The sequence below is a fragment of the Sceloporus undulatus genome, chromosome 3 (assembly GCF_019175285.1).
Source record: "Sceloporus undulatus isolate JIND9_A2432 ecotype Alabama chromosome 3, SceUnd_v1.1, whole genome shotgun sequence".
Classification (NCBI taxonomy): domain Eukaryota; kingdom Metazoa; phylum Chordata; class Lepidosauria; order Squamata; family Phrynosomatidae; genus Sceloporus; species Sceloporus undulatus.
Genome location: NC_056524.1, coordinates 6961572 through 6986698, shown reverse-complemented (window position 1 = coordinate 6986698; position 25127 = coordinate 6961572). Strand labels below are relative to the sequence as shown.

The 25127-nt window shown below is 42.2% G+C and overlaps 1 protein-coding gene across 1 annotated transcript in view; it reads left to right on the top strand.

Moving 5' to 3' along the window:
* The window catches only part of LOC121926282 (retinal guanylyl cyclase 2-like), a 46537-nt gene that overhangs the window by 4222 nt on the left and 17188 nt on the right, over positions 1 to 25127 (top strand). Inside the window, 11 exon segments of the mRNA XM_042459127.1 lie at positions 4113 to 4414; positions 5259 to 5616; positions 10271 to 10355; positions 15012 to 15108; positions 18397 to 18528; positions 19222 to 19302; positions 20466 to 20642; positions 22138 to 22297; positions 22901 to 23050; positions 23973 to 24121; positions 24525 to 24688. Coding sequence (XP_042315061.1) covers positions 4113 to 4414; positions 5259 to 5616; positions 10271 to 10355; positions 15012 to 15108; positions 18397 to 18528; positions 19222 to 19302; positions 20466 to 20642; positions 22138 to 22297; positions 22901 to 23050; positions 23973 to 24121; positions 24525 to 24688 — 1855 coding nt within the window.

Genomic DNA, 25127 nt, shown 5'->3' with positions numbered 1-25127 from the left:
AGTTCCACAAAATTCAAAGTCACAAATATGGAGGGACGAGTCTATTCACTAGTTGGATTAGGATATAGCTTCTATGTAAATATACTGTACATTAAAGCCATTAGTAAACTTTTGTTTTAAACTACAAGCTACGCGTTTGTTGTTTTTGAGTCAGTCTCAGTTTTTAGGGAAGCAGAGTTAGACAAAGAACCATCCTCTGCTACTTTGCTGATTTTAAAGCTAGACCCTAACAGGCTTGGCTTTGGTGTTTTTGACATTTAAATATTTTTATTTTCTTAGCAAAAGTTGAAGCCTTAGGAAACGTAAGTTATCCCACATGGAGCAGTCTTTCTTATGCTGTAGCTCCAGCCTATGGAACCCTGGGATCTGTAGCTTTACAAGGTCTTTAGCCTTCTCTGACAAAGGGTTATGATGCCTCACCAAACTGAAAATCCCAAGGTTCTGGAGGATGGAGCCATGACAGTTAAACTGGTGTCAAACTGCATTATTTATATAGTGTAGATACAGCCTTAGCTTGTGTGTTTTTTCTCCTTTATACCTTTTGCCATCTTGACCACACTATGATTTTGCTTGGCCTTGTGGGTTCTGCTTTTCACCTGTGAAATGCTGGAGGGCATGGTCCCATCCTAAGCAATCCAGGGATTTTCAGTCTGCTAAGGTATACTCTGAATTATAGCAGTAGACCTCTACAAAGGATGCTCAATACCTCTTGAAACTATAAATACCAGGATTCTGCAGGATGGAACCATAGCAGCAAAAGTGATATCATGCTGCTCTAAATGTGTAGGGTAGGGACAAGATTCAAGAAACTGTCTTTTCACGATCCATTCCCATTTACAGCCCTGTTCCCAAGCCTTGGTATCATTTACATGTTCCCAGTTTTATACAGGTTCCTTCTTCCTTCTATATCCTCCACAAATGGTCACAGCATCCCTTGAAAACCTCAGATGTTGGAGGTAATTTTGTTATGTTTTCAGCAGCCCCCCCTCTCCCCAAAAAAGGACTGTTTGGTTATTTGAAGCCTAGTCGACGCATTTTCCAAACTTGCACCCACTTCTTGTTTTGAGAGAAGAAAAGGTCTTTCCTGGACCAAAAACAGCTTGGGGGAGATTACACAGCAAACTCTTCTCCTCCTATGCCATCCCCTAAAAGAGCATGGAGATTATCACATGGGGATGGGGAAAGGATGGTATCGCTCCCCTGTCCTTATCCCATCTTTGACTGTGATCTTGCAAAATGCTTTCAGATCTCAGCACTATTGAAAGACAGGCCCAGTTCCATCAGGTCGAGCTGTAAATTCGGTGACGTACATCACTGTCTTTTATCTTATCTTATTGTATTTTATTTTATTGTATTCCCTGTATTTTTATTGCTGTAACCGGCCCGGATTCCTTGTGACTGGGCGGGCTATAAATAATAATAATAATAATAATAATAATAATAATAATAATAATCATTATAATTATTATTATTGCGCCATCACTGAAGTGGCATCGCATTAATGTGAACTCCCATTAATGCAAAATGCCAGGCAATGCTACTTCAACGACGGGACAATGACAGGATCTGTGCAGTGTCATTTGAAAGTCTTTCACTCAGTAACAGTCAATTTCGTTTTCTGGATGGGATAATGTCTGGATAAGCACAACATCATTTGAAAAACCTTTTGTGATCGTGCTATAAGAATGGGAAAAGGACGGGACAAGGACGCTTCATCCCCTGTCTGATAATCTCCTATATTTTAAAAAAAGATAAGAAAGAAAGAAAGAAAGAAAGAAAGAAAGAAAGGGGGATGTCATGGCAGAATGGGACAACAGTCTCCAACGCCCCTGGGGAGTAAGTGTGCCCTCTGAATCTTGGGACATTACCCATCCCTGATATTGACAGTCGTTGGCAATGTAGACCAGAGGTCTGCATTTGTATTAATCACCTTCCTGTGTTCTTGTGATTTTGCCCAAACCAATCTATATTCAGCTAGTACCCCCATGGGTGACTTTCTTCAAATCTGTTCAGGTGCATGGCTTTTGATTGTTTTAATTATCTTTCAGTGCTCCAAAGATTTAACATGCTCTCCAGCTGTGTAAACTATTCCTTACTGTTTTCCATTTCTACTTTGTTCCAAACTGTTTTTTCTTTAAATTGATTCAACCAAAAAAGCCGTGGGTCCTATGAGTTTGCAACATCTGAGCAGAGCTATTAATAATAGGATCTTTCAGAGATCTTGAATTCAGAGGCCTGCCTTAAGTCAAAGGACTTTATCATACCAGCCTGTCACCACAATCGCGCTTGTTTAAGAATGGAAGTATATCAATTTGGCATGATTTCTTATCGCATTTCCCCCCATGATAACACTATCCGTGTTCACATAATCTGCTTTCCAAACTGTCAAACGCTATCGTCTAGCTTCAGGACAGAGGCATCGCAAGAGTGTGCCGGGTGTGTGTGGATGATAAGGGTGTCACTTGGTGAGTGGTACACCTGGAGGGACTGGCATGACTACTGGGCTACCAAGAAAGAGTATTGTCTCCCTTTCCCATTTGCTCAGCAGCCACACCACACCCTAAACAGGACTCTGGAGGCTGCAGCCAGTAGTGGTGGTACCTTCAGGGTCCGGTGTGAGCAGCCGCACCAGACCCTGAAGACCTTTCTGCTAGGGCTGCCTTCAGGGTCTGCTGCTTAGAGAGCAGCTACACTAGATCCTGAATGAGAGCTCCAGTGTCTGCAGTGCCACCCTGCTCAGCAGTAGTCTGGGTAGCCGGAGGGAAGGGCAAGACAGTTTGCACTCCCCACAGCTGGTGACACCAACCTCAGTGATGCCACTGCTTCAGGAAGGTGTTGGCAGTCATGAGTACTGGTCTTCCCCTTCCTCCCAAAGCATTGGCTGTTTGTGCACATTCACAAAACAACTTTATGCTTGCTGGGGGCAGGTGTGTGTTTCAAATGATAACAGTAGCCAACTCCCTCCTGAAGCCAGTTGTTGTGTGAATGTGTACACAGCAGCCGACTTCAGGAAGTTGTTGGTGGCCACAATTACTGCAAGACACAGAGTGGGATAGGAACAGAATCATGCCCACTCCAACCATGTGACTGGCTGAGAAGTGGAACTGCAATGGGTGAGACCTATCGCACAAAGGCAGTCATGAAACAGCAGCAAGATCGGAAGCTTATTGATGGGTTTTGCCCATCAATGAAAAAGTGCAGTACAGAAATAAATGGAACGCAAAGAAGCAGTAGGGCAGACATCACGTCATGAGATAAATACTAGCCAAAGACAATTTTATCTTGTTAAAATTGCCTTTTTCTAACCTCAGGTGGTAAAGTCCACAGCTGACTTGATAGCATATAACAACATGTATTTTATTTGTATACCATCCTGAAATACTGTGATAAAAGGTGGGAACTTGACTTGTACACTATTTCCATACCCTCCAACTGTCCCTATTTGGCTGGGACAGTTCTGATTAATAATCTGCCATCCCTCTTTTTCAGCTGCTTTTAAAGTGTCCCACTTTCTCTCCTTTCCTCCAACTTTCCTTTGTCCTCATTTTACTTCAATTGCTGCAAACTGAGTGTAAAATGTAAAGTAGTTTGTGCTCAACTCAATAAAGGATGAAGAAGAGAGGGTAGGGTCTTGCCTTTCCTAGAAGGCTCAGGCAAAAGCAAAACACCGCAGCCTCTTCTAGAGTGTTCTTCTTCATTAATCCTTTTGCCATCCTGACCACACACCAATATTACTTAGCCACACGTTTCCTATTTTTGATCTGTGAAATGCTGGCAGTTATGGAAGCAGGTCTCACTGAGTTCAATGAACTCCATTAATTCCATAAATGATGAAGAAGAGAGGGCAGAATCTTGTCCTTCCCAGGAGGCTCAGGCAATAGCAAACAGCAAAGCATCCCCTAGCTTGTGTCTTCTTCCTTATTAACAACTTTTGCCATTTTGACCACAAACTGTTTTTGCTTGGCCACACATATTCTTGTTCTGTCTGTCAAATGTTGGAGAATATGCATTTTTTTCTTGTTCCTCAATTTATCTATCATCAATTTGATGCTGTCATAAAAAAGGTGCATTGTTTTTCAGAAGAAATAGCTTTCTGTCTTCTCTTATTTCAGTTCTCATCCTCTGCATGCATTCTGCCCTTATTGGAGGTGAAGACCAAGCTGCCTTCCTAACCAAAACTCAGGAAATGGGGCTAGCAGATGGGAGATATGTCTTTGTCCCATACGACACTCTCTTCTACAGCCTTCCATACGAAAACCATTCGTACTTTATTCTTGAAAATGACCGCACCTTCCGGGAAGCTTATGATGCTGTGCTGACCATTACTTTACAATCTGGAGACAGAAGCTTTTATGAGGCATTCCAAGCTGCAAAACAACGGGGTGAAATAGCTCTAGATCTAGAACCACAACAGGTGAGCATTACCAACTGTAGAAGTCCTTCACTACGTATTTAGAACTCTTGACATACTGATGATGAGATCGTAATCCATGGCTGAAGATTCAACATGTCTAGAAGTTGTTAGATTGTGACTTTTACTGTACTTCAGTCATTGGTAATGTTGCCTAGGGCTGATGGGTGTTGGAATCCCTGCCCTTACACATGTAGTTGTACTATTTTGGGTCATTGCACAATGGATATAGTCAAACTATACCTGCATACATGGAATTCTCCAAGTGTAACCATTTCACATAAATCCTATTATAAGTACAAGTTGAGTATCCCTAGACTGGAATTCCGAGATCCAGAATATTCCAAAATCCAAAATTGCCCACCTGGGTTGCTGCGATAGTGGCACATTTGCTTTCTGATGTGTTGAGCATATACAAACTTTGTTTCATACACAAATTTATTCAAAATATTATGTGTAAAATTACCTTCTGGCTATGTGTATAAGGTGTATATGAAACTTAAGTGCATTTCAGTGTTTAGACTTGTGTCTCATCTCCAAGATATTTCATTATGTATATGAATTCCATAGTATGGAGCCATGGCAGTTAAAGTGGTGTCAAGCTGCTTTATTTCTGCAGTATGTCAGCAGGCCTAGAATTTCACGTCATGCATCTAAAGAAGGAGACCAAGTAAATGAAAGCTTATGCTACAATTTCTTTTGCACAGTGCTTCTCAAAGGTGCTACAAGATCCCTTTGCATACTGGTATTCCAGCTCAAAACAGCCGCGTCTCTGTGTTCTAGAATTTGTAGTCCCCAAAAAGTAACTCTCCTGCCTCAATTCAAAACCCAATGGTCTTTTTTTCAGGTCTCTCCGCTCTTTGGCACAATCTATGATGCGATTTACCTGGTTGCAAAAGCATTTTCCAAGGCACGACAGTACGAAACCTCTGAATTCGCGGGGACAACATTGAGCCAGCATGTCAAAAACCTTGACTTTGCCAGTTTTAGCCGCAGGGTCCAAATGGACAGCAAAGGAAAGTCGCTGGCCAAATATGTTATCCTGGACACTGATGGCAAAGGGAATCGCCTTCTCCCCACATATTTGCTAGTAACCTCTTCCGGATTGCTCCAGCCCCTGGGAAGAGGAATCCACTTCCCTGGAGGAAACCCCCTCCCAGCGGATTCCAGCTGTTGGTTTGATCCAGATGTTCTCTGTATAAGAGGTAACTTATTGCTAGCACTGTACTTTTCTGTTGTGCTTTTGAGAGTGCATAGCAGTTAAAGCAAGGATGAGCCACTAATATTACATAAGGGCAAGGTCAATCCCCCCCCCCCCCCCCCCCCCCCCACACCCACCCCCCCCCCCAGGCTTTTTGGGGACTACAAATTCTAGAATGCAGAAACATAGCTGTGTTGGACTGGAATACCAGTATGCAAAGGGATCTTGTAGCACCTTTGAGAAGTACTGTGTGAAAGAAGTTGTAACATAAGCTTCGTTGATTTGGACTCCTTCTTTAGATGCATGACATGAACTTGTAGGCCTGCTGCCACACTACAGAATAAAGCAGCTTGACACCACTTTAACTACCATGGCTCCATACTATGGAATTCTAGGATTTGTAGTTTTGTGAGATACTTAACCTTCCCTGTCAGAGCGCTCTGGTGCCAGAACAAATTGCAAATTCCCACTGCTACCTTCCCACCAAAGTGGTACCTATTTATCTACTTGCACTTTTATATGCTTTTGAACTGCTAGGTTGGCAGAAGCTGGGACTAGTGATGGAAGTTCACTCCATCACATGGTGCTCAAACCGCTGACCTGTTTGCGGCTGCAAACCAGTTTATTATGTAGTGGGAATGGATTGGGAGCAAAGTGTTTCAAACCTCTACTGCCTACCTCACAGGGTGGTTGCTGTGAGGATAAAATGTGGAGCAGGAGAGCAACCTGTGCCACCTTGAACCCCTCAAAGGAAACATGGGATTGAAATGTAGCAATCCCACCACCAATAAATAAATAAAAACTTGTACTGGAAACCTGTCGATTAATCTCAGTTAATGCTCAGTTAATGCTGAAACAACACTAACTAACACCTAAGTAACTCCAGTTAGTAACTAACAGCTAAATAAATCCAGTTGGTAATATCCTTTACTAACAACTCATTAAATCCAGTTAGTAACTAATACTTGAGTAAATCTAGTTAGTAAAATCCTTTTCTAACATCTAAGTAAATCTATTTTGTAAAATCTTTTACTAACACCTATGTACATCTAGTTTGTAATCTAGTTAGCAACTAACACTTAAATAATTCTTGTTAGTAAAAGTCTTTAAGTAACTAAGGGGGGAGACAGATGGGCAGCTCCATGGTGCCCATTTTTGCCCCTTGTCGGTGCTGTGTCAACCCCACAATGCGACACCAACATGTGCCCTAAATAGAAGCCACCTAGAGAGGCTTCTTTTTAGGAGAGCCATAATGGCGCCTGTGCACATTGAAGATGATAATAATAATAATATGGTTTATTTATATACCGCTATTCCAAGGATCATAGCGGTGAACAACAATAATACAACAGTTAAAACATCATAGATCACAAATTACAGCAATAATACAACAGTTAAAACATCATAGATCACAATTTACAACCCCCCTGTACAAACATCATATGCTATAAAACAATTAAGAATACATCAAAACACCCCTATACAAATAGCAGGGGAAGAAAAAGAAAAGTTCCACCCGATGGCGTGGGGTGTGTGGCTTCTGGTGAGCGCCGTTTGGGCGTGGGGATGCCTGTGCATCATCATCGCGCCCCCCCATATGGGCGGGGCACCAGCAAGATGGCGCACGGGCTCTGCTAGAAGGGATGGGCATGTATGGACGCCCAGCTCTCCGGAGCCCTAAAATTGGCCCCAGGACAGTGTTTTTGGCTGTCTGTATTGGGCCTAAGTAAATGCAGTTTGTAAAATCCTTTACTAGCACTTAAGTAAATCAAATTAGTAACTAAGACAAATAATTCCAGGTAGTAAAATCCTTTACTACCACCAAAGTAACTGTTGTCGTTGCTGTGTGCCTTCAAGTTGTTTCTGACATAAGGGGTTTTCTTGGCAAGTTTCTTCAGAGGGGGTTTGTCATTGCTACTCTCTGAGGCTGAGAGACTGTGACTTGCTCAAGGTCACCCAGTGGGTTTTCATGGTTGAACCAGGTTTTGAACCCTGGTCTCCCAGTGTCCTAATCTAACACTCAGACCACTACATGATACTGGCCCTTACCACCTAAGTAACTACAGTTAGTAAAATCCTTTACTAGCACCTAAGTAACTCAGGTTACTAACCAACACCTAAGTAAATCTGTATGTAGAGAGATCTTGTAGCACCTTTGAAAAAAAGAAGTTGGCAGCATGAGCTTTCATAGACTTCAGTCTACTTCCTCAGTGCATTGAAATGTATCTGAGGAAGTAGACTGAAGTCTACGAAAGATCATGCTGCCAATTTCTTTCATTTAGTCTCAAAGGTGCTACAAGATCTCTCTACGTACTGATTCTACAGACTAGCACGGCTATATCTTTGAATTCTACCACTAAGTAAATCTGGTTAGTAAAATCCTTTACAAACACCTAAGTAAATCCATTTGATTCACTTGGTCTACTATATTCCAGATGAACAGAATGATTTAGGCCTTCTTGTCTTCCTTGTGACAAGCCAGGGGGGAAAAAAGAAACGAAAAGGTTTTTAAAGTCTCTAAGGTATTTGTTTCTTCATGCTATCCTCCGTTGCAAATTGGTGTATCTCAGCGCCTCTGAAAAGGTTAACTCTGGCGGGCCCTAAGCTTTGTGTAGTGTCGGATTAATGCTGCTCTCTGCCAATTAGAACAACCCCTGAGGAAAACTCTGAGCTTATCTCAGCAAGAAAGAGAAGAACAAAGAATCACTTAATATGATTTGAGTTCCACCAAGCCACAGAGATGGCTGAGCCAAAGCTCCTCCAGCGGGTATTTCACGAACCCTCTGGGAGGAATTAATGACTCTGAGGCATCTTGTTTGGAGTTGACATTGGTGCTTCCATTTCCATCTCATTGGCACACAAGGAGGAAGTGGTGCCTAGCGGTAAGGGCATATGCTTTGCGTGAAGAAGAGCCCAGATTCAGTCAGTAGCATCACTAGGGTTGGCATCATCTGGTGCAGGAACTCATGGTGGTACCCCCCTTCACTGACCCACTACCACACACCATGCCGAATCCTTCGTAATATTTTATTACACTGATGTTATTCATAAATCCTAATTCCCATATGTCACTGAATGTAATGGCAACTGTTGTGACATTTGCAACTAGCAAAATTACAACTAGTTTTAAATTACAATATCAAATGTACAACCTAACTGTATTTATGTGTACATAGTTTCACGTGGTTCAAGTGAAAATTTGTCAAGATGTGATGTTTTAAAAGAAAATTTAAAAGGAATACAGTCACCCCTCCTAACTCACGGATCTGAGATCCATGGCCTTGAATATCTGCAGAGGGGTGACCTCCACTATTTTCAATGGCATGTGTGCATGAATATGCATGAGCCTCCATTTTCACGGGTTTTGGTGGTCTGGAACGGATCCCTCGTGAAAATGGAGGGCCAACTATAATTTTTTAAAAAATTAAAAATTAATTTTAATTTTAATATTTTAATTGTTTTTAAAAAACCGAGGCTTCTCCTATCTCCTTCCACCGAGACTCCTTTCACTCACACCATTCTTTAAAAGGGATGCTGGTGAATGCTGCATCCTATTTCTGGGCAAAGACAGATGTCTGGGAAGTAGTGGTGTCACCCTCCCCTTAGGGTGTCTCTTGGTGCAGTCCATACACCCTGCACCCCTTAGTGATGCCCCTGGATTTAGTCCTTGGCAATGCTAGAATCCCACAATGCAAGTGGGGAGAGGAAAAAAGAGTTCTGTTTAAGACTCAGGAGAGCTGCAGCTAGTCGGAATAGCCAGCCTTGGACTAACTGGGCCAATAGTTTAATTCCCAAAATCAACAATGCAGCAGTAATGGCTGGAAACTCCCATGTTGATGAAATAGTAAATTCATTTAAGTTTTTTGGCAGGCTTTAATGGAGCTCTCCAAGGTGCTGCATCACTATAGGATTAGGGCTCAGCATCTTGGAAAGCTCTGATCAAGTCTGGTTTAAAACATGGAGTGGATTCACTTTCCCACTGACAAGGAAGCCGTTAGCCCGAGTATAGTGCACTGCAGTGCAGTGGTCAATTCTTAAGTTCAGGCATTCATCACAGTGTTTTCCATAACTGCATCTCCAAGGCCAGTCCAGAAATAGAAGGAAATGTAGCAACTCACTTCATCAAACCATCAGGAGCAGGTCTTTTATAAAGTTAATGATTCTTGATTGCTCTTTCAAGACCAAGCCACCTGAAATGCTCTTCATGACAATAGGGACAGTGCCCAACTGGGGAAATCCCTATTCTATCTCTGATAGAATTTACTATCTGTGCAGACTTTCAGCTAAACTCAGAAGGAACAGAGAAATCCAAAATCACCAATATAGGTTGAGATCCTTCCAGACCAATGAGATCCTTCCAAACCAACTGAACTACAGCAGCAGAGCCAACATCCATACAAAATGTAGGCCTGTGACTCCAACACCGTCACATCTTTCTTCCTCTAGTACTGTTTTTTTAAAACATCGTTGGTCTGATGAAGAAGCTAGTGGAGCTTTGAAAGCATGCATGATGTGTTTTGTGTGTTTTAGCTTGCCAATAAAAGTATCACACTTTTGTGGATTTTGGACCTTGTTTTATTTTAACTGATTCCAAGTTCTAGTGATGTTTGTGCTGAGCTTGGCCTCCCTTCATCCTTGTGTCCCTCTTTCTCCCCTAGGTTCGGACCCACCGATGGTGATCTTGGTGTTGCTTCCTCCTCTCTCTCTGCTGCTCTTTGGTGTGTGCCTCGCATACCTCATCAGGTCAGACTATTTGGATTCTCATTCATATATATATATATATATATATATATATATATACACATAAAAGATTATATTAAAAAATCACAATGTACAATTTGCCTCTTTTCTATCAAACACACATATGCAGCATTCCTGTATTTACAAACAACCTAACAATCACACCATACTCATTACTTTCCTAAACTGCCCATTCTAGGGTATTATATCTTGTTTTATTACCAAGTCTATCTCATTTATGCCTTCTATTATGTTCACTCTACAATTCCATGTATAATTTTGACACCTTGTTTTAGTAATGGTTACTCCTCTCTTCTTTCCCAAATAATTTCAAGGAGAGAGAACAGACAGAATAAAAGAAAAAGAAAAAGGAATTGGAAAAGACAAACCAACTTAGGAATGTTAGTCAAAATGTTTTCAAGAAATATTCTTTTCAGTAGGGGACTCTCCTCTTTTGGAAAACCTCCATCTCCTTTTACCAAAATTGAAGGGAACCTCCAGCAAGCTTTGCTCATGAGCTGAGGTCATCCTGCCAATGCTTGCACATAATCAAAATGACCGAATTGTGGTCCAAGGCAGCATTGTCTGGTGGCCTCAATCTGCTCAGATGGCCAACAGATGACCATCCAGTCTCTGTTCAAAGACCTCCAAAGAAGGAAACCCTAACCCTCTCTGAGGGAGTATGTTCCACTATCAAACAGCTCTGCCAGGACATTCTTCCTAATATTGAGCTGGAGTCTCTTCTGGAGCTTGCATCCATTGTTTCATGTTCTAGTCTCTGGAGCAGCAGAAAACAAGCTTGTTGCATCCTCAATATGACATCCCTTCAAATACATATACAGGGCTATCATATCACCTCTTAACAATCTCTTCTCCAGTTGATCCTCCACATTTGTGGCTTTGACTTTTGCTGTTTTGATTATTCACAAATTTGATTAGTATGTTGTCTCTAGGAATCTCTAGGTCCTCCAGTGTGACTCTGCTGAAAGTTGACCATGGAGTCACACTGCAGTACCTAGAGGTCTTCAAATAGAGACCATGGGGTCGTTCCCACTGCAATTTGAAGTGAAATGTGATTTGGGCTATATGACCCTCATTCCCACTTGGAACTACTTCCAATCCTCATTGGATCGATTCCAGTTGGGATGCAACGGGGCAAACACAAAAAACATGGGTTCCTGATAGTACTTGTTTGCGTTTTTTTTCTCAGAAGAATTGATTCTGACACATGTCCAATAAATGAGAACGCCAGATCAGAATCGATTCTTTCTGAGGGAAGGGGCAGAGGGGTGTGTGTTTACCATCCCTCCCCAGATATGTCACACACACCCAGTGCTGCCTTTTTGGGTCTTTAAAAAAAATATTGATAGATTGGTAAAGCAGGCAAGGAGTGCTTTACCGAGCTCTTGATTTTTTGATTAGTTTTTTAAAAAGAAAAAAAAAGACAAGTGCCCCCCTTCTCTTCCTCCTCCTGGGATGAGATGGAGGACATGTCCTGTGAAAGGACACTATTTGATGTTCTTTTGGTGCCTTTTATCGAACCATTTCCTGTATTGCTATGTACCGTATATGTATTATCCTACTTGAGAGTATGTATTTTCCCTGGAAGAAGATTAAAGATCCATTATGAAGCCAAGCCCTCTCTCCAGTCCATCTGCCTTGGTCCAGGCCTTGGAGGTAGAGAGGAACTGCTGGACCTCTTACCCTTTCCCTCCACCACTCCCTTCTCCTTCTGTGTCATATCTTTTTAGATTGTAAGCCTGAGGGCAGGGAACCGTCTAACTAAAAAGATTGTATGTACAGCGCTATGTAAATTTACAGCGCTTCATAAATAAAGGTTAATAATAATAATGTCTGGTCAGCGTGGGAGAAGGTTGCAGGCTCACTCTCCAGGGGTTGCTTGGGCAGTGATTTGTTGGCGGTCTCACATCCAAATACTAATCAGGGTTGACACTGTTTAGTTTCCAAGATCAGATGGAATCTGGTGCCTTTAGGTCTTTTGTGGAGGTGGGAACCTGTTTGATTTCCTCTGTCCAGCCCCTGCCCCAAGAATCCATTGCATGTTTTGTCTTCTGCCTTTCCTGAATGTTATAGGCAGCCTTTTACTAGCAAAGGGAGAGTTACTGGGAGGTCGGATCATTTAATGACTGCTAACCTCAGGAAATAAATTGTGCTTAAGTGCTAGGCTCCAGAGCAATTATTACAAGCCAGGTGTTCAAAATCCTCTGATGATTCAGGCGGTGACAAGAGGATACCAATTTCCTGCTTAACTTGTTTAAATAATCAGAATAATGCAGAATTATTAACACTAATGTGAACAGAGACCCAAAAAGGCTGCGAGCGATTATTGTTGTGTAAATACATTCAAGATGGTCAACTTGTGTGCTGGTCCTGGGTTATAGCTTCCATCATCCCCTAGCTAATAGTGGGGGGTGATGGGAGTTGCAGTCCAACAACTGTCAGGCTTCACACTCTTTGCTGCTCATTTACAGCCCAGCCAATTTTGGCCTAGATTAGACCTTTGCAGAAGCTTTTTGGTTGTTAGGATACAGCTGTCACGTTTGGAGTGTCAAAGGAACCTTCTTCTTCATGCTGAAGATATGGTTTGTTTAATCCAGAAGCTTGCTGTGAATGAGAGTTGCAAGCTCTCCTGTGGATGGGCAGTGAACTTACTTGGCTTTTAATCTGATATTTAAAAGCATTATCCAAGGAGTTGTCCTGAACCTTTTGGGGGAATAGGGCTCAGCTCCTTTAAACTCTACAGCAGCAAATGCACAATCAAAGCACTCACCATCTTACATTTGGAAGAGAGACCCTAAAGGGCCATCCTGCCATACAAGATGACAAATTTCAATCAAAGCACCCCCAACAAATGGCCATCCAGCCTCTGTTTAAAAACCTCCAAAGAAGGGAGCGTATTCCACTCTCAGACAGCTCTTATGGTTAGGAAGTTTTTCCTAATGTTTAGCTGGAATCTCTTTTCCTAGAGCTTGAATCTGCTCGGCCATGAAATGCATTGGGTGACCTTGGCCACGTCACACTCTCTCAGCCTCAGGGGAAGGTAATGGCAAACCTCCTCTGAACAAATCTTGCCCAGAAAAGCCCATAATAGGTTTGCCTCAGGTTCACCATAAGTCAGACGCTATTTGAAGGCACACAACACACCCTAGTCAATATGACATCCCTTCAAATATTTAAACATGTTTATCATGTCACTGCTTAACTTTCTTTTCCTCAGGCTAAATTTGGCTGATAAACATCATGATAGCCACTTCCCAAGTTGTGTGCCAAGGCACAATAACAAATCACCAGAAATGAATTAGTTTGATGTTTAAAAACACTCCCATGATCCCCATTCCAGTGCCGGTGTATTTTTGACTGGAGGTTTGTGGAAAAGATGCTGTTGTTACATCCTCAGGAAAGACTGGGTGAGGCAGGTGACAATGATTTGGGAAAGCTCCCTTTTCTATCACTCATCTTCCAGTGCAAATAGACCCTTCCACAGACCATACAGTTTTGTATTGCATATAGACATGCCTGGATCGGCATTGTCCGTGTATAGGCAGAAGCAACACACATTTGGTTCTGCAGAATGACAGTTCACCAATGAGGTAGTGTTGCAAAACTGCCATATAATTCCACAAGTATAAAGTTACACCATGCCTATTTGTTGTTGTTGTTACTATTATTTCCTGCCTTTCTCCCAGTGTAGGGACGCAAGGTGGCGTCACACTGCAGCATTAATGCATTTTGACATCACTCTATCTGCCACTGCTCAATGCTATGGGATTCTGGAATTTGTAGGTTTTTGAGCTGTTTAGCCTTCTTTGTCAGAGAGCTCTGGTGCCATAACAACTACAATTCCTAGGATTTCGTAGGATGGAACCATGGCAATGAAAGCGGTATCAAACTTGCATTATTTCTGCCTCTGTCTCCTTAATGGAGGATCTGCCTTATTTCTAGGCTCAACACAGTCTGAGAAATGCTGTGCCAACTTTTCTCCTGCCTCATCCTGATATCTAGGGCTAAAGCTTTCAGAAAGATGAGTTTGCAAAAGACAGTGTTGTTGCAGCTGTTCCTGCTTGGGCCAAAAGAGATGAGTCTTCCTCCAAAGCCAGGGTGGTCCAGCCCAGCCGGGAGTAGAAAGCAGCCTGCTTCCAGAATCAATACAGTGCAGATTAGACAAGAATCCCAGAACTTTTGATTAATGAGATGTTAATGTTCCCTCAGGTATCTCTTTCTGGGTTTTATGGGGCTAGTTTTAAATGAGTATTGCAAACAGTGGTTCCAATTCCATATCACTGTCTAGAATCATAGAATCTTAGAGGTGGAAAAGACCTCAAGGGGCCATCCATTCCAACCTCATTCTGCCTTGCAGTAATATACAACCAAAGTACCCCCAACAGATGGCCATTGAACCTCCATTTAAAACCTCCAAAAGAAGGAGACTCCACCACTCTCCGAAGCAGCGTCTTCCACTGTCGAACAGCTCTGCTGCATCACACTTCTGACTCGCGTTCGGCTTGTGCTCCACTAAAACTCCTAGCTCCCTTTTGCATGCATTGCTGTCAAGCCAGGGGCCATCAATTCCTTTCCCCCCAAAATGGAAACTTATTATAACCGATACTGGTCCTTTCATTTTTGTGTGTTCCTTTTCAGGCATGGTGCCCTCTATCACCAAGTGCTCAAAGGCTCTAAGAAGTTATTGCTGACTCTGGAGGACCTCACTTTTGTAAATACCAAATTCAGCAGAATGGTAGGTGATTTGGGTGCATGGGTTATGCGCTGGCAACAGTTTGCACCAGGGGTGACTGTGGCAGCAAATCCACTCCAGCTTTATCTTGAACTTTTTAGAGGAAGAGATTTTGGGATGTATTTTGTCTTTCTGCCACAAAGCTTTAGTGCCTCACCAAACTATTAATCTCAGGATTCCATCAGATTCAGCTGTGGCACAGTATGTGCTAACATGGGAGTTTATCAGACAAGGCGAATTGGAAGTATAATCTGATGGCAATCTGAACACAATCATGGGGTTTAACGTTATTGCACAATAGACTGCCACATGCAAATTCGGGCAATGGCATACTATTTTCAGGCAATGGGGAGCCAGTTCGAATGCAATGTGTATTCACGTAATTGCGTGAAACTAGCGACTTTAAGTGAATGCATTCTGGCCCCACTTTCTTTTCATTCAAATTTAAGAAAATTCTTTCTGTTTGATAAACTCCATGGTGCTATAATTAGACTTTGTGAAAGAGACTAGAGCAAGAAAGGAAAAAAACATGAAGATGAATTGTTTTCAGTGCTACAGCTTTAGATTAAAAAGTGGGTCTCAGCATTCAAAGACTGGTAGCTCCCATGGCATGGAGTAATGAATCCACTCTGGATGATAGCCTGAACTTTAAAAGAGCTACTGTATCCAAAGGTGTAATCCTATTTTGGAGATCAAGTTCAACTCCTGGGTTAGTGTCTTCAATATCTGGACAGACCTCAGGACAGTTTCACCACCCCATTGACCTGGAAGTCATCTATTCTCATTGATTCACACTGAAATTTCACCTAACTTCGGGTCAAAAGCAGAGTTTGGGCCTTTCAGCAAAAATCAGTAAGGCTGCCTAAACTTATCAGGCAGTCAAGATGGACCAGAAGGTCATCTCAAGACCAGTGTTGAAGCAAATACTATCCAGATTTGATTTTTACCTCCAAAAGTATTACTTCTAAGCAACATTCTTCCAAAATCTTCATACATTTTACTCTGGTGCTTGTTTGCTGTCATTCTTTTCACATTATTCTCTCTCTGTTGCTGGTTTGATAGTCATTTCCACTTCTGCTTCATTCCTTCTTATGGGATCCTAGCTAACCATGAACTGGATGTGAGGAATCATGGATTGGATGTGTTGTTTTCACAAGGAAATATAACCGGTCAATGTTAGCTACTGTGTATATCTGTCCGGGATTGCTGCCAGCAATCTCTGACTTATGCTGATAACCAATGCCTGCAACCAACACGTGTAGGCAAAACAAACCTTGTGGAGAAGCAGTCAAAGAGCAAGCCGAGGAAACAAGCCGGTGTCGGGGTTGCAGAAAGTCAAGCGTGCCGAAAGACGAGCCGAAGTCAGGAAGCCAGAAAGCAGCGTGGTCAAAACAGTCCGAGGTCACAATAGCCAAGAGATAACAAAGGTCCGGTCCGAGGTCAAGGTAGCAAGGTAACAAGATGTCTGGAGCTAGAGCAACAGCAATCACACCAAGGGCTCATGCAATAAACTCTAGCAACAAACTCAAGCCTCTCTTCCACTTAAATCAGGGAAGCTCTCCCTCGAGCCACCTGAGGCTGGTTTGCTAACTGTCTTTCTGCAATCCTCCTGGATCTGCGCCTGCAAGCACTCTCGGCCCTTCTCTCTTGATAAGAAGGTACTTGCAGGCATGCCTCATCTCCTGAATCACCACTAGGCTGTGGCACCATAGAAGGCCTTTCCTCAGCACTAGGACCTGGTTGGACCTCCTGCTCTGGGGTTGGGGAAGCACAGCTGGGGCCTGGCAGAGCAGAACTAACACCTGGCGTTGCCTCAATCAGCCCTTGCTCTGGAGGAGGCTCATCCTCCTCCTCATCCTCCGAGAGCTGATCTTGGCTGGCCATGACAATATCCATGTATACGTCTAGAAATTTAGGTCAAAAAAATTTACCCCAAAAAACTGGATCAACTTATCCATGGGTCAATGTATGTATTGTACTTTAAATCCCATTTTTAAAAAAGGGATCCATCCCCTGGCGAAAGGTTAGAATGTAATTTGTCCTGGAAGCACTGACCTCCCTCTATTCTCTCATCCATCCAGCCTTTAAAGTGAGCACAAAGTTATGTCTCCTGGAATTTTGAAAGTTTGTTGGCCTTGTTTTCCTTTGCTTCATCATTTACATCCTTTGTTATATGGCTCTAAGTTTTACCCTCAACTTATGCACAGGCCATATAGAAATCCATAATTTTGGCCCCATAACCTGCTCTTGACTTATACATGGTCGACTTATAGTTAAATATATATGGGTATATACAGTATGACCCCTGTATCTGTTCAGGATGCCAAGATTAGCAAAAATCACAAATAATGGTGAACTCTGTATTTCTGGTGGAACTGACCATAGAGTTGTGCTGGAGGACATCCAGATGCCTAGGCATAGATGTGGGTTGGTGAAACTCCAGTTACTGGACCTGCGGATATGGAGATCATACTGCACAGATGTCATGAACTAAAATAATTTCTTGTATTGATCACATAAGTGTTCCTAGCCAATTAGGGATCATTCTAGCCAATCACAGATCAAAGAAATTCTTAGTTTATTCCCTATTTAAAAAAATATCTGAAAGGTCCTGCTGGAGGCTTTTATAAAGCAGCATCCAAATTCTAGATCCTGCCTCTGCTCAAGGTTCTAGCAATCCTAAGTAGTGGGGTGGGGTGGGGAGATATCATTTTCTTGACACTGTCATAGGGATCTTTCGTCTCTTGCATCAATGGCTTCAACCTGAAATTTCCCCATATGAACCGGCACGAACCCTTAAGATCTTCAGGAGAAGGCTTTCTCTCAGCCCCATCACCATCACAGGCTCACTTGGGGAAGAGGCATGAGAGAGCCTTCTAACTGGCTGCTCCCAACCTCTGGAACTCCCTTCCATGGGGGGCTAGGTTAGCCATCTCCCTGCTCTCCTTTCACCATCAGGCAAATACTTTTTTGTTCAAGCAAGTTTTTAATATGGAGCCATGGTAGTTAAAGTGGTATCAAACTGCGTGCATTCTGTTCGTCCCATTTTCCAGGAGAGGTGATGTGGACATATGAAGGAGTTTCCATGTGATTAAGCTCTGTGTTACATAAAAGTGATGTTGCAACCTCCAACGTCACATGAGAAGAGGCCTGATAAACCTGCCATTCTCAATTGGAATTATAGGCCATACTCAACCTACCATTAAATGAACACAGTTTAGGAATGAGATCTTCAGCCTTGGTGAGCAGGACACTTCATCAGTTAACCTGTGGCTCCATTTGCTTTCACAGAGGCTAACCCTGGACACTCTCAGTGATTCCAAGAGCAACTCGGAAGGCTGGAGTTTGAGATCCGCGACTCATTCCTTGTCGGTGAAAAGCACAGTTGTGACATTCGAAACATCCAATGTGGCTGTGTATGAGGTAGCAGGAACCGGATTAAATGTGACTATGGAATATTCCCCCATGTACTAATGTCAATAAGAAAAAATTAAAGCTTGTTAGACATTGTTGCCTGTATTGATCCTAGGTAATCAGGGATTATAGCCAAATAGGGATCAAACAGGGATGACTAATAATTATCCATCATTAAAAGCAATGAAAGGGATCACCAAATACTTCTTTATTGCCATGAATTTGTCATATTTACATTTCAAGCAATCCAAGCTGAGGAAAAGATGAAGAACATAGGCGAACATATGTTATTTCTATTTCCTGGTGTCATGAAGGGCAAATTAAACACATTCACAATAAAGGCAATGTTGTATATTTGGGTGTTGAATCTAGACAATCTGGAACTTAGTGAATTCTAGTAATTGCTCAATGTTTCCTGAAAATTATTGAAAAGGAGGAACTTTTACAGATTATCACAAAAGTAAAGGCAAACATGCGGCACTGCAAAATTAAAGGTTCAGAGCTTCACTTCTTATGTGTCCCATTGCTTTCCACTTTCTAAATGAATTCTTTAACTGAAGTTTGAAAGCAATGAGACACATAAGAAGTGGAGCTCTGAACCCTTTAATTTTGCAGTGCCACATATTTACCTTTACTTTTGTTTGACTTCTATAACTAGTCCATGTTCTTTCTTACTCAATTGACTATTCCTTTTCTGGACAGGGAGATTGGGTATGGTTGAAGAAACTGGAATCTGGAGTAATCAATGACCTGAGACAGAATACTACCTACTTACTAAGCAAGGTAAGGAATGAGCATCCAAAATGTCATCAACACGTATATTCACAGATAAGTCTTTTTTGGCTCCTGAATTCTAAAAATAAAATCTAGGAAAAATCAGAGAAGAGAAAATTTGTCCTTCAAACCATAAGATCGACTCAGCAAACCATGCCCCAGGTTTAAAAACTTGGGATTTACCCAAGTGCAGATCCAAGAAACTGTTGTGTACATTTGCATAAAAGAGTGGAATGAGTGAACACAGAGATGCCAACAACCAGCAAAACCCACTGAACTAGAGTGTGACAACTCTTGCTAATTTAGACCAGATAGAGGGGGATTACAAAAGACTTTCCCTTCCTTCCTTCCTTCCTTCTTTCCTTCCCTCCATCCCGCCCTCCCTTTCTTTCTTTCTTTCTTTCTTTCTTTCTTTCTTTCTTTCCTGCCCTGTATCACAAATCTCAAAGGCGCAAAAAGGTAAAATCAATTTTAGGGCCTTTTGTAACAATGTATATTTACAACAATGAGGAATTGTTTAAACAGTCTTAACACAAGGGAAAACCATTGGACAGTTAAAACTAATTAAAAACAATGTATCAGTAAAACCAAATTAAGGCAATTTAACCATTAAAACATATTAAAACCATTTAAAACCTAGACGTTTTAAAGCAGTTTAAAACCTTTTCAGCCTGGCCTTTTGCTGTGACGGATCCAGTGATTTTAAAGGTTTTATTTATTGTGATATTGTAAAAGTTTGTGCTTGATTGAATTTCTTTTTAAAAAGAGCATAGAAACAAGTCACAAATAAAGTGTTATCTGACTGTAACTAGTTTCTTTTGGGGGAGTTTTGACACTTTGATACTATTTTCCTATCAATTGTGAGGTATTTTTTTTCCTTTTAAAGGGGTTACAGGGAGTAATGGGAAAGTGCAAAGCAATACAACATGGAACTTAACATGTTATTTTTCCTGTCCCTGGAATGGATGAAGACAATGAGCGATTATTTTAAATAGAGTAAGAAGTGATGGAATACATTAGTTTAGTAACTTCCCCAGCCCCTTTCCCCCCTGATATGGCTGGCCACTTTGATTCCCATTTGTTAATGGAAAGGAAAACTAAAAAGATAATCCAAGAAATACTGCATGATGGCTGTTCCTCATTCTGTTTTGCTTTGTTTCTTCTCTTCCCAGATGAAAGATGTACGCCATGAGAATATAAACCCATTCTTTGGCCTTTTGTCTGATGGGGGCCTCTCTGCTGTCGTGATGGAATACTGCTCCAGAGGGAGCTTGGAGGATTTGCTGCAAAATACAGATTTAAAGCTGGACTGGATGTTTAAATCGTCTCTTCTGACGGACTTGATCAAAGTAAGCTCTCTTCTTACACCAGGGTTGGAATCAGTGGAGGAGGGCTTCCAAGTCAGAAAATCCACTCTAAATCCATTTTAGCCTGAACTTTGGAGGGGGTATCTGCGGTGTTGAACATATTTGGATAGCCCCTTTAAAGTTCAGACTTAAACCCTGAGTGAATTCCCTATTCCTCTGGAAGTTGTAGTCCACTATATCTGGAGTATCACAGGTTGGAGGAGGCTGCTGTTGTTGGACGCAAGGCTGAACACTGATTTGGGGTCTGTTTTGCTAAATTTAAGTCCCTGAACCAATGTAATAAAGGTGTTTGTAAAGCATAGAATATGAAATAATGTATATAACACAGAAATGTATGTGCGGCTGCATCTTCACAATCCAATTTGACACCACTTTAAGTGCTATAGCTCCTATTTGTAGTTTTGTAAGCCATTTAGCCTTCTCTGTCTGAGAGCTCTGGTGCCACATCAAACTGCAAATCCCAGGATTTGATGGAGCTATGTCAGTTAAAGCAGAGTCAAACTGCATTATTTCTGCAGAACCGATGCGACTTGTGTGTAATAGTGAGAGTGTAGGCATTGGCTAGTTCCAGACATGAAGCCAAAGTAACAAAAACAACAAAAAATAGAATCACAGAATCATAGAATGAGTTGGAAGATATCCCAAGAATCATCCAGTTCAACCCCCTGCCAGAAAGGAAATCACAATCAAAGCATCCCCGACAGATAGCCATTCAGCCTCTGTTTAAAAACCTCCAAAGAAGGAGACTCCACTACACTCTGGGGCAGAAATGTATTCCATGTTGAACAGCTCTTACCATCAGGAAGTTCTTACTAATGTTTAGGTGAAAAAATGTAAACAGTACATTGATTTACAGTGGACCTTGTTATCTGCTGGGGTTTGGTTCCAAGATCCCAGTGGATAACAAAATCCGTATATGCTCAAGTCCCATTAAATATAATGATAGAGCAAAATGGTGTCCCTTAAAATAAATGGAAAATCAAGGTTTGACAATATCCTGAGATAGCAAGAATCTCATGCTGACAATATCCTGAAATTGCAAGACAATATCCAAAAGACTGCGCAAAAATCCAAAACAAAACAAAACAAACAAAAAACAACCAGGCAGAGTTAGCATCAACACTGCTAGCTCTGCCTGTTTGGACTTGACCATGGTTCATCAGTTGGAGACCAGAAGATGATAAAAGGGACCTCCAAGCACATGGAGATTCATTGACAAATGGCAAAGAACCCTCAATCCCTCAGTCTAAAGAGATAGAGGACATACCTGCTTCACTTGCCTCTTAAAATTTGCTGCAGAGGATTATGGGAGCTGTAGTGCAACATGTCTGGAGGGGTTGTTGTTGGGCATATTCCATTTGTATACCTCCAGGGAATGGGATCCAATGCTTGTCTTGGCCACTGTTCAGTCTGATTTTATGTTCCTAGGTTCTGAGACTGCCCAAACTACAGCGCTATGTTTCCCTTTCCCTTCTAGGGTATGAAGTATTTGCATCACCAAGACATTTGCCATGGGCGTCTCAAGTCTCGTAACTGTGTGGTGGATGGAAGATTCGTGCTGAAGATCACTGACTATGGTTACACAGGGCTGTTGGTAGCACAAAATGCCCTACTACGCGTTCAGCCCCCTGCAGAGGGTAAGACTCTGATCAACAACAACCCATCTTCCCCTAATTCAGAATCCAAGGCAGCTTCATTTTCCTATGGAAGAAGAGCAGGAAGGGGACAGTCAGACCTCACTAGGGTTGCATCTGCACTGCAAAATTAATGCAGTTTGACACTGCTTTAACTGCCATAGCTCTATGCTATGAAATTTTGGGATTGGTAGTTTTGTGAAATATTTAGGTCCTATACAGACTGGCACTTTGTGCCAGCCTGTGAGCAGAGTTAGGGTGCATCGTTGAAATGTTGGATGCCCTAACCCTGCCCCCAGGACGCCATTTTGGCACGCGGCAGTCCACACAGCATCCCTCCAGTGCTGCATCCACATGTTGTTGTTGTGTGCCTTCAAATAATTTCTGATTTATGCTGATTCTAAGGTGACCCTATAACAAGGGTGCTAAGAGTGTATCATTTCCCAAGGTTCCCCAGTGGGTTTCTGTGACCAATGAGGGAATTGAACCCTGCTCTCCAGAGCTGTAGTCCAATGCCCAACCCAATACACCACACTGGCTCTGAAAAGGGGGTTACCCTTCCAAATATAGATCTGAAGAAAATGCCCTTTCCACTTCTTCTTTCAGAATTGCTCTGGACAGCACCTGAGTTACTGAGAGATCCAGTGCTGTACCCAAAAGGCACCTTCAAAGGAGATGTGTACAGTTTTGCCATTATTCTGCAAGAAGTTCTAATTCGGGGCCCTCCTTACTGCTTGTCCGAGATGCCAGCTCAAGGTGAGCAATCGCACTGTCAACATTGCTGCACTGTTTGCATGCATTTCATGTGACAAAGAGGCCAGGGATGTGGTCATTGCACCGTGCAGCCCTGGTGGTGCAGTGCTTAAATGCCTGTACTGCAGCCACTCACTCACAAACCACAAGGTTGCGAGTTCAATACCAGCGAAAGGGTTCAAGCTCGACTCAGGCTTGCATCCTTCTGAGGTCGCTAAAATGAGTACCCAGATAGTTGGGGGCAATTAGCTTATACTTTGTAAACCACTTAGGGAGTGCTTAAGTGCACTGATAAGCGGTATAGAAATGTATTTGCTATTGCTATTGTTGAAGACAAAGAGTGTGATGAGACTATTTTCAGAACTCTCTTTTATGGAATGCTTGTATCCTGCATCTTAGGGATGTTTCCAGGGTCATAAAAATAATAATAAAAGCTACAGAAGAAACAGGCTTTTTCTGAGCTGAAAGCCCATTCACAGTACACAATTATAGTGCTTTATTCCATTTTAACTGTCATGGCAACATATTACAGAATCCTGGGTTTGCAGCTGGGCACAGAACTACAACTCTCTAGCTGAGAGCCTTAGATACACCTCCCAAAACTGCAGATGCCAGGACTCCGTGGGCTGTCACTAAGCTAGTTAAATTGGAATCACAGTGCTATAACTCTATAGTGTGAATGGGCCCTGAATCTTGGCTGTGGAATGAGATCATGCAAAAATAAATTCTCAGAAGTGCAGCTTGATTCCTTCATTTCTTCTCCTTTCTCCTCATTTTATGCTGAAAAAGACGAATGCAGGTATCATTTTGAAAACATCTCCAGAGGTCTGTTCCTGGAATCTGATACAGGAAGTGAATTTCCTGGGACTTAGTTGTGATAATACCTGGCAGAATAATACTGATTTATGTCCTCTATTTGACCTAGAAATTATATGCAAGCTGAAGAAACCACCCCCCTTGTACCGCCCCAGTGTTCCTCCAGAAGATAACCCCCTGGAGTGCATCCAGCTGATGAAGCAGTGCTGGAGCGAAGGACCTGAACGCAGGCCCACATTTGATGAAATCTTTGAACAGGTCAGGATTTGTTCAGATACAGATTCGTGGTCTCTTTGGGGAGTAGTTGTGGTGGTGCCCTTACTATGTGAAGATGTGCATTCCCTCTGACTGCAAGGTTGAAACCAAGCCTTCAGTTTTCAACCCTTCAGTAGGGTCTGGTTGGGCAAGAAAGACTCAGAGGTGGTTTGCCATTGCCTTCTTATGAAAAATAGCCCTACATCACCTGCTATTCCTTGGTGGTGTGAATAATCTCACTCACACATTCTGGATTTCATGTGACAAAGAAGGCTTTCACTGCCAGCATCCATAGTTTTTTGTGGGGTTTTTGGGCTATGTGGTCATATTCTAGAAGAGTTTGTTCCTGACGTTTCACCAGCATCTGTGGCCAGCATCTTCAGATTTTCATTCTTCTTGTCCCCAGTTCAAAGCCATCAACAAGGGCAAAAGGACCAATATAATTGACTCCATGTTGCGAATGCTGGAACAGTACTCCAGCAACCTGGAAGAATTAATCCGGGACCGGACTGAGGAGCTGGAAATTGAAAAGCAGAAGACGGAAAAACTACTGACCCAGATGCTTCCTGGGTAAGGACTATTGCTGAAAACAGGAATGCTAGTTTATGCATCCTCTGCCCCAAAGCTTCCAAGTGTATAAAATTCTGCCATGGACTGTGATCAGTAGCACCCAGTACTTCCCATGTCAGTGGGATTGTGAATCCATGCCAGAAGGTACTGAAAGGGCCAGTGAGTGTAGTAGTTAATGTTAAGTTAGGATCCTGGTTTAAATCCCTGCTCAGACTTTGAAGCCCAACAGATGACCTTGGGTAAATCGCACTCTCTCAGCCTCAAAAGAAAGCTATCAACAAGCCCCTTCTGAAGAATTCTTGCCCAGAAAACCCATAAAATGGAAGTGACTTGAAGGCACACAGCAACAACAACAAAGTACTGAACCATGTCTCCAAAACAGGTTTAGTACAGCATAGCTCCTGTAATATTCATACTAAAACTCCTGTAATATTCATAC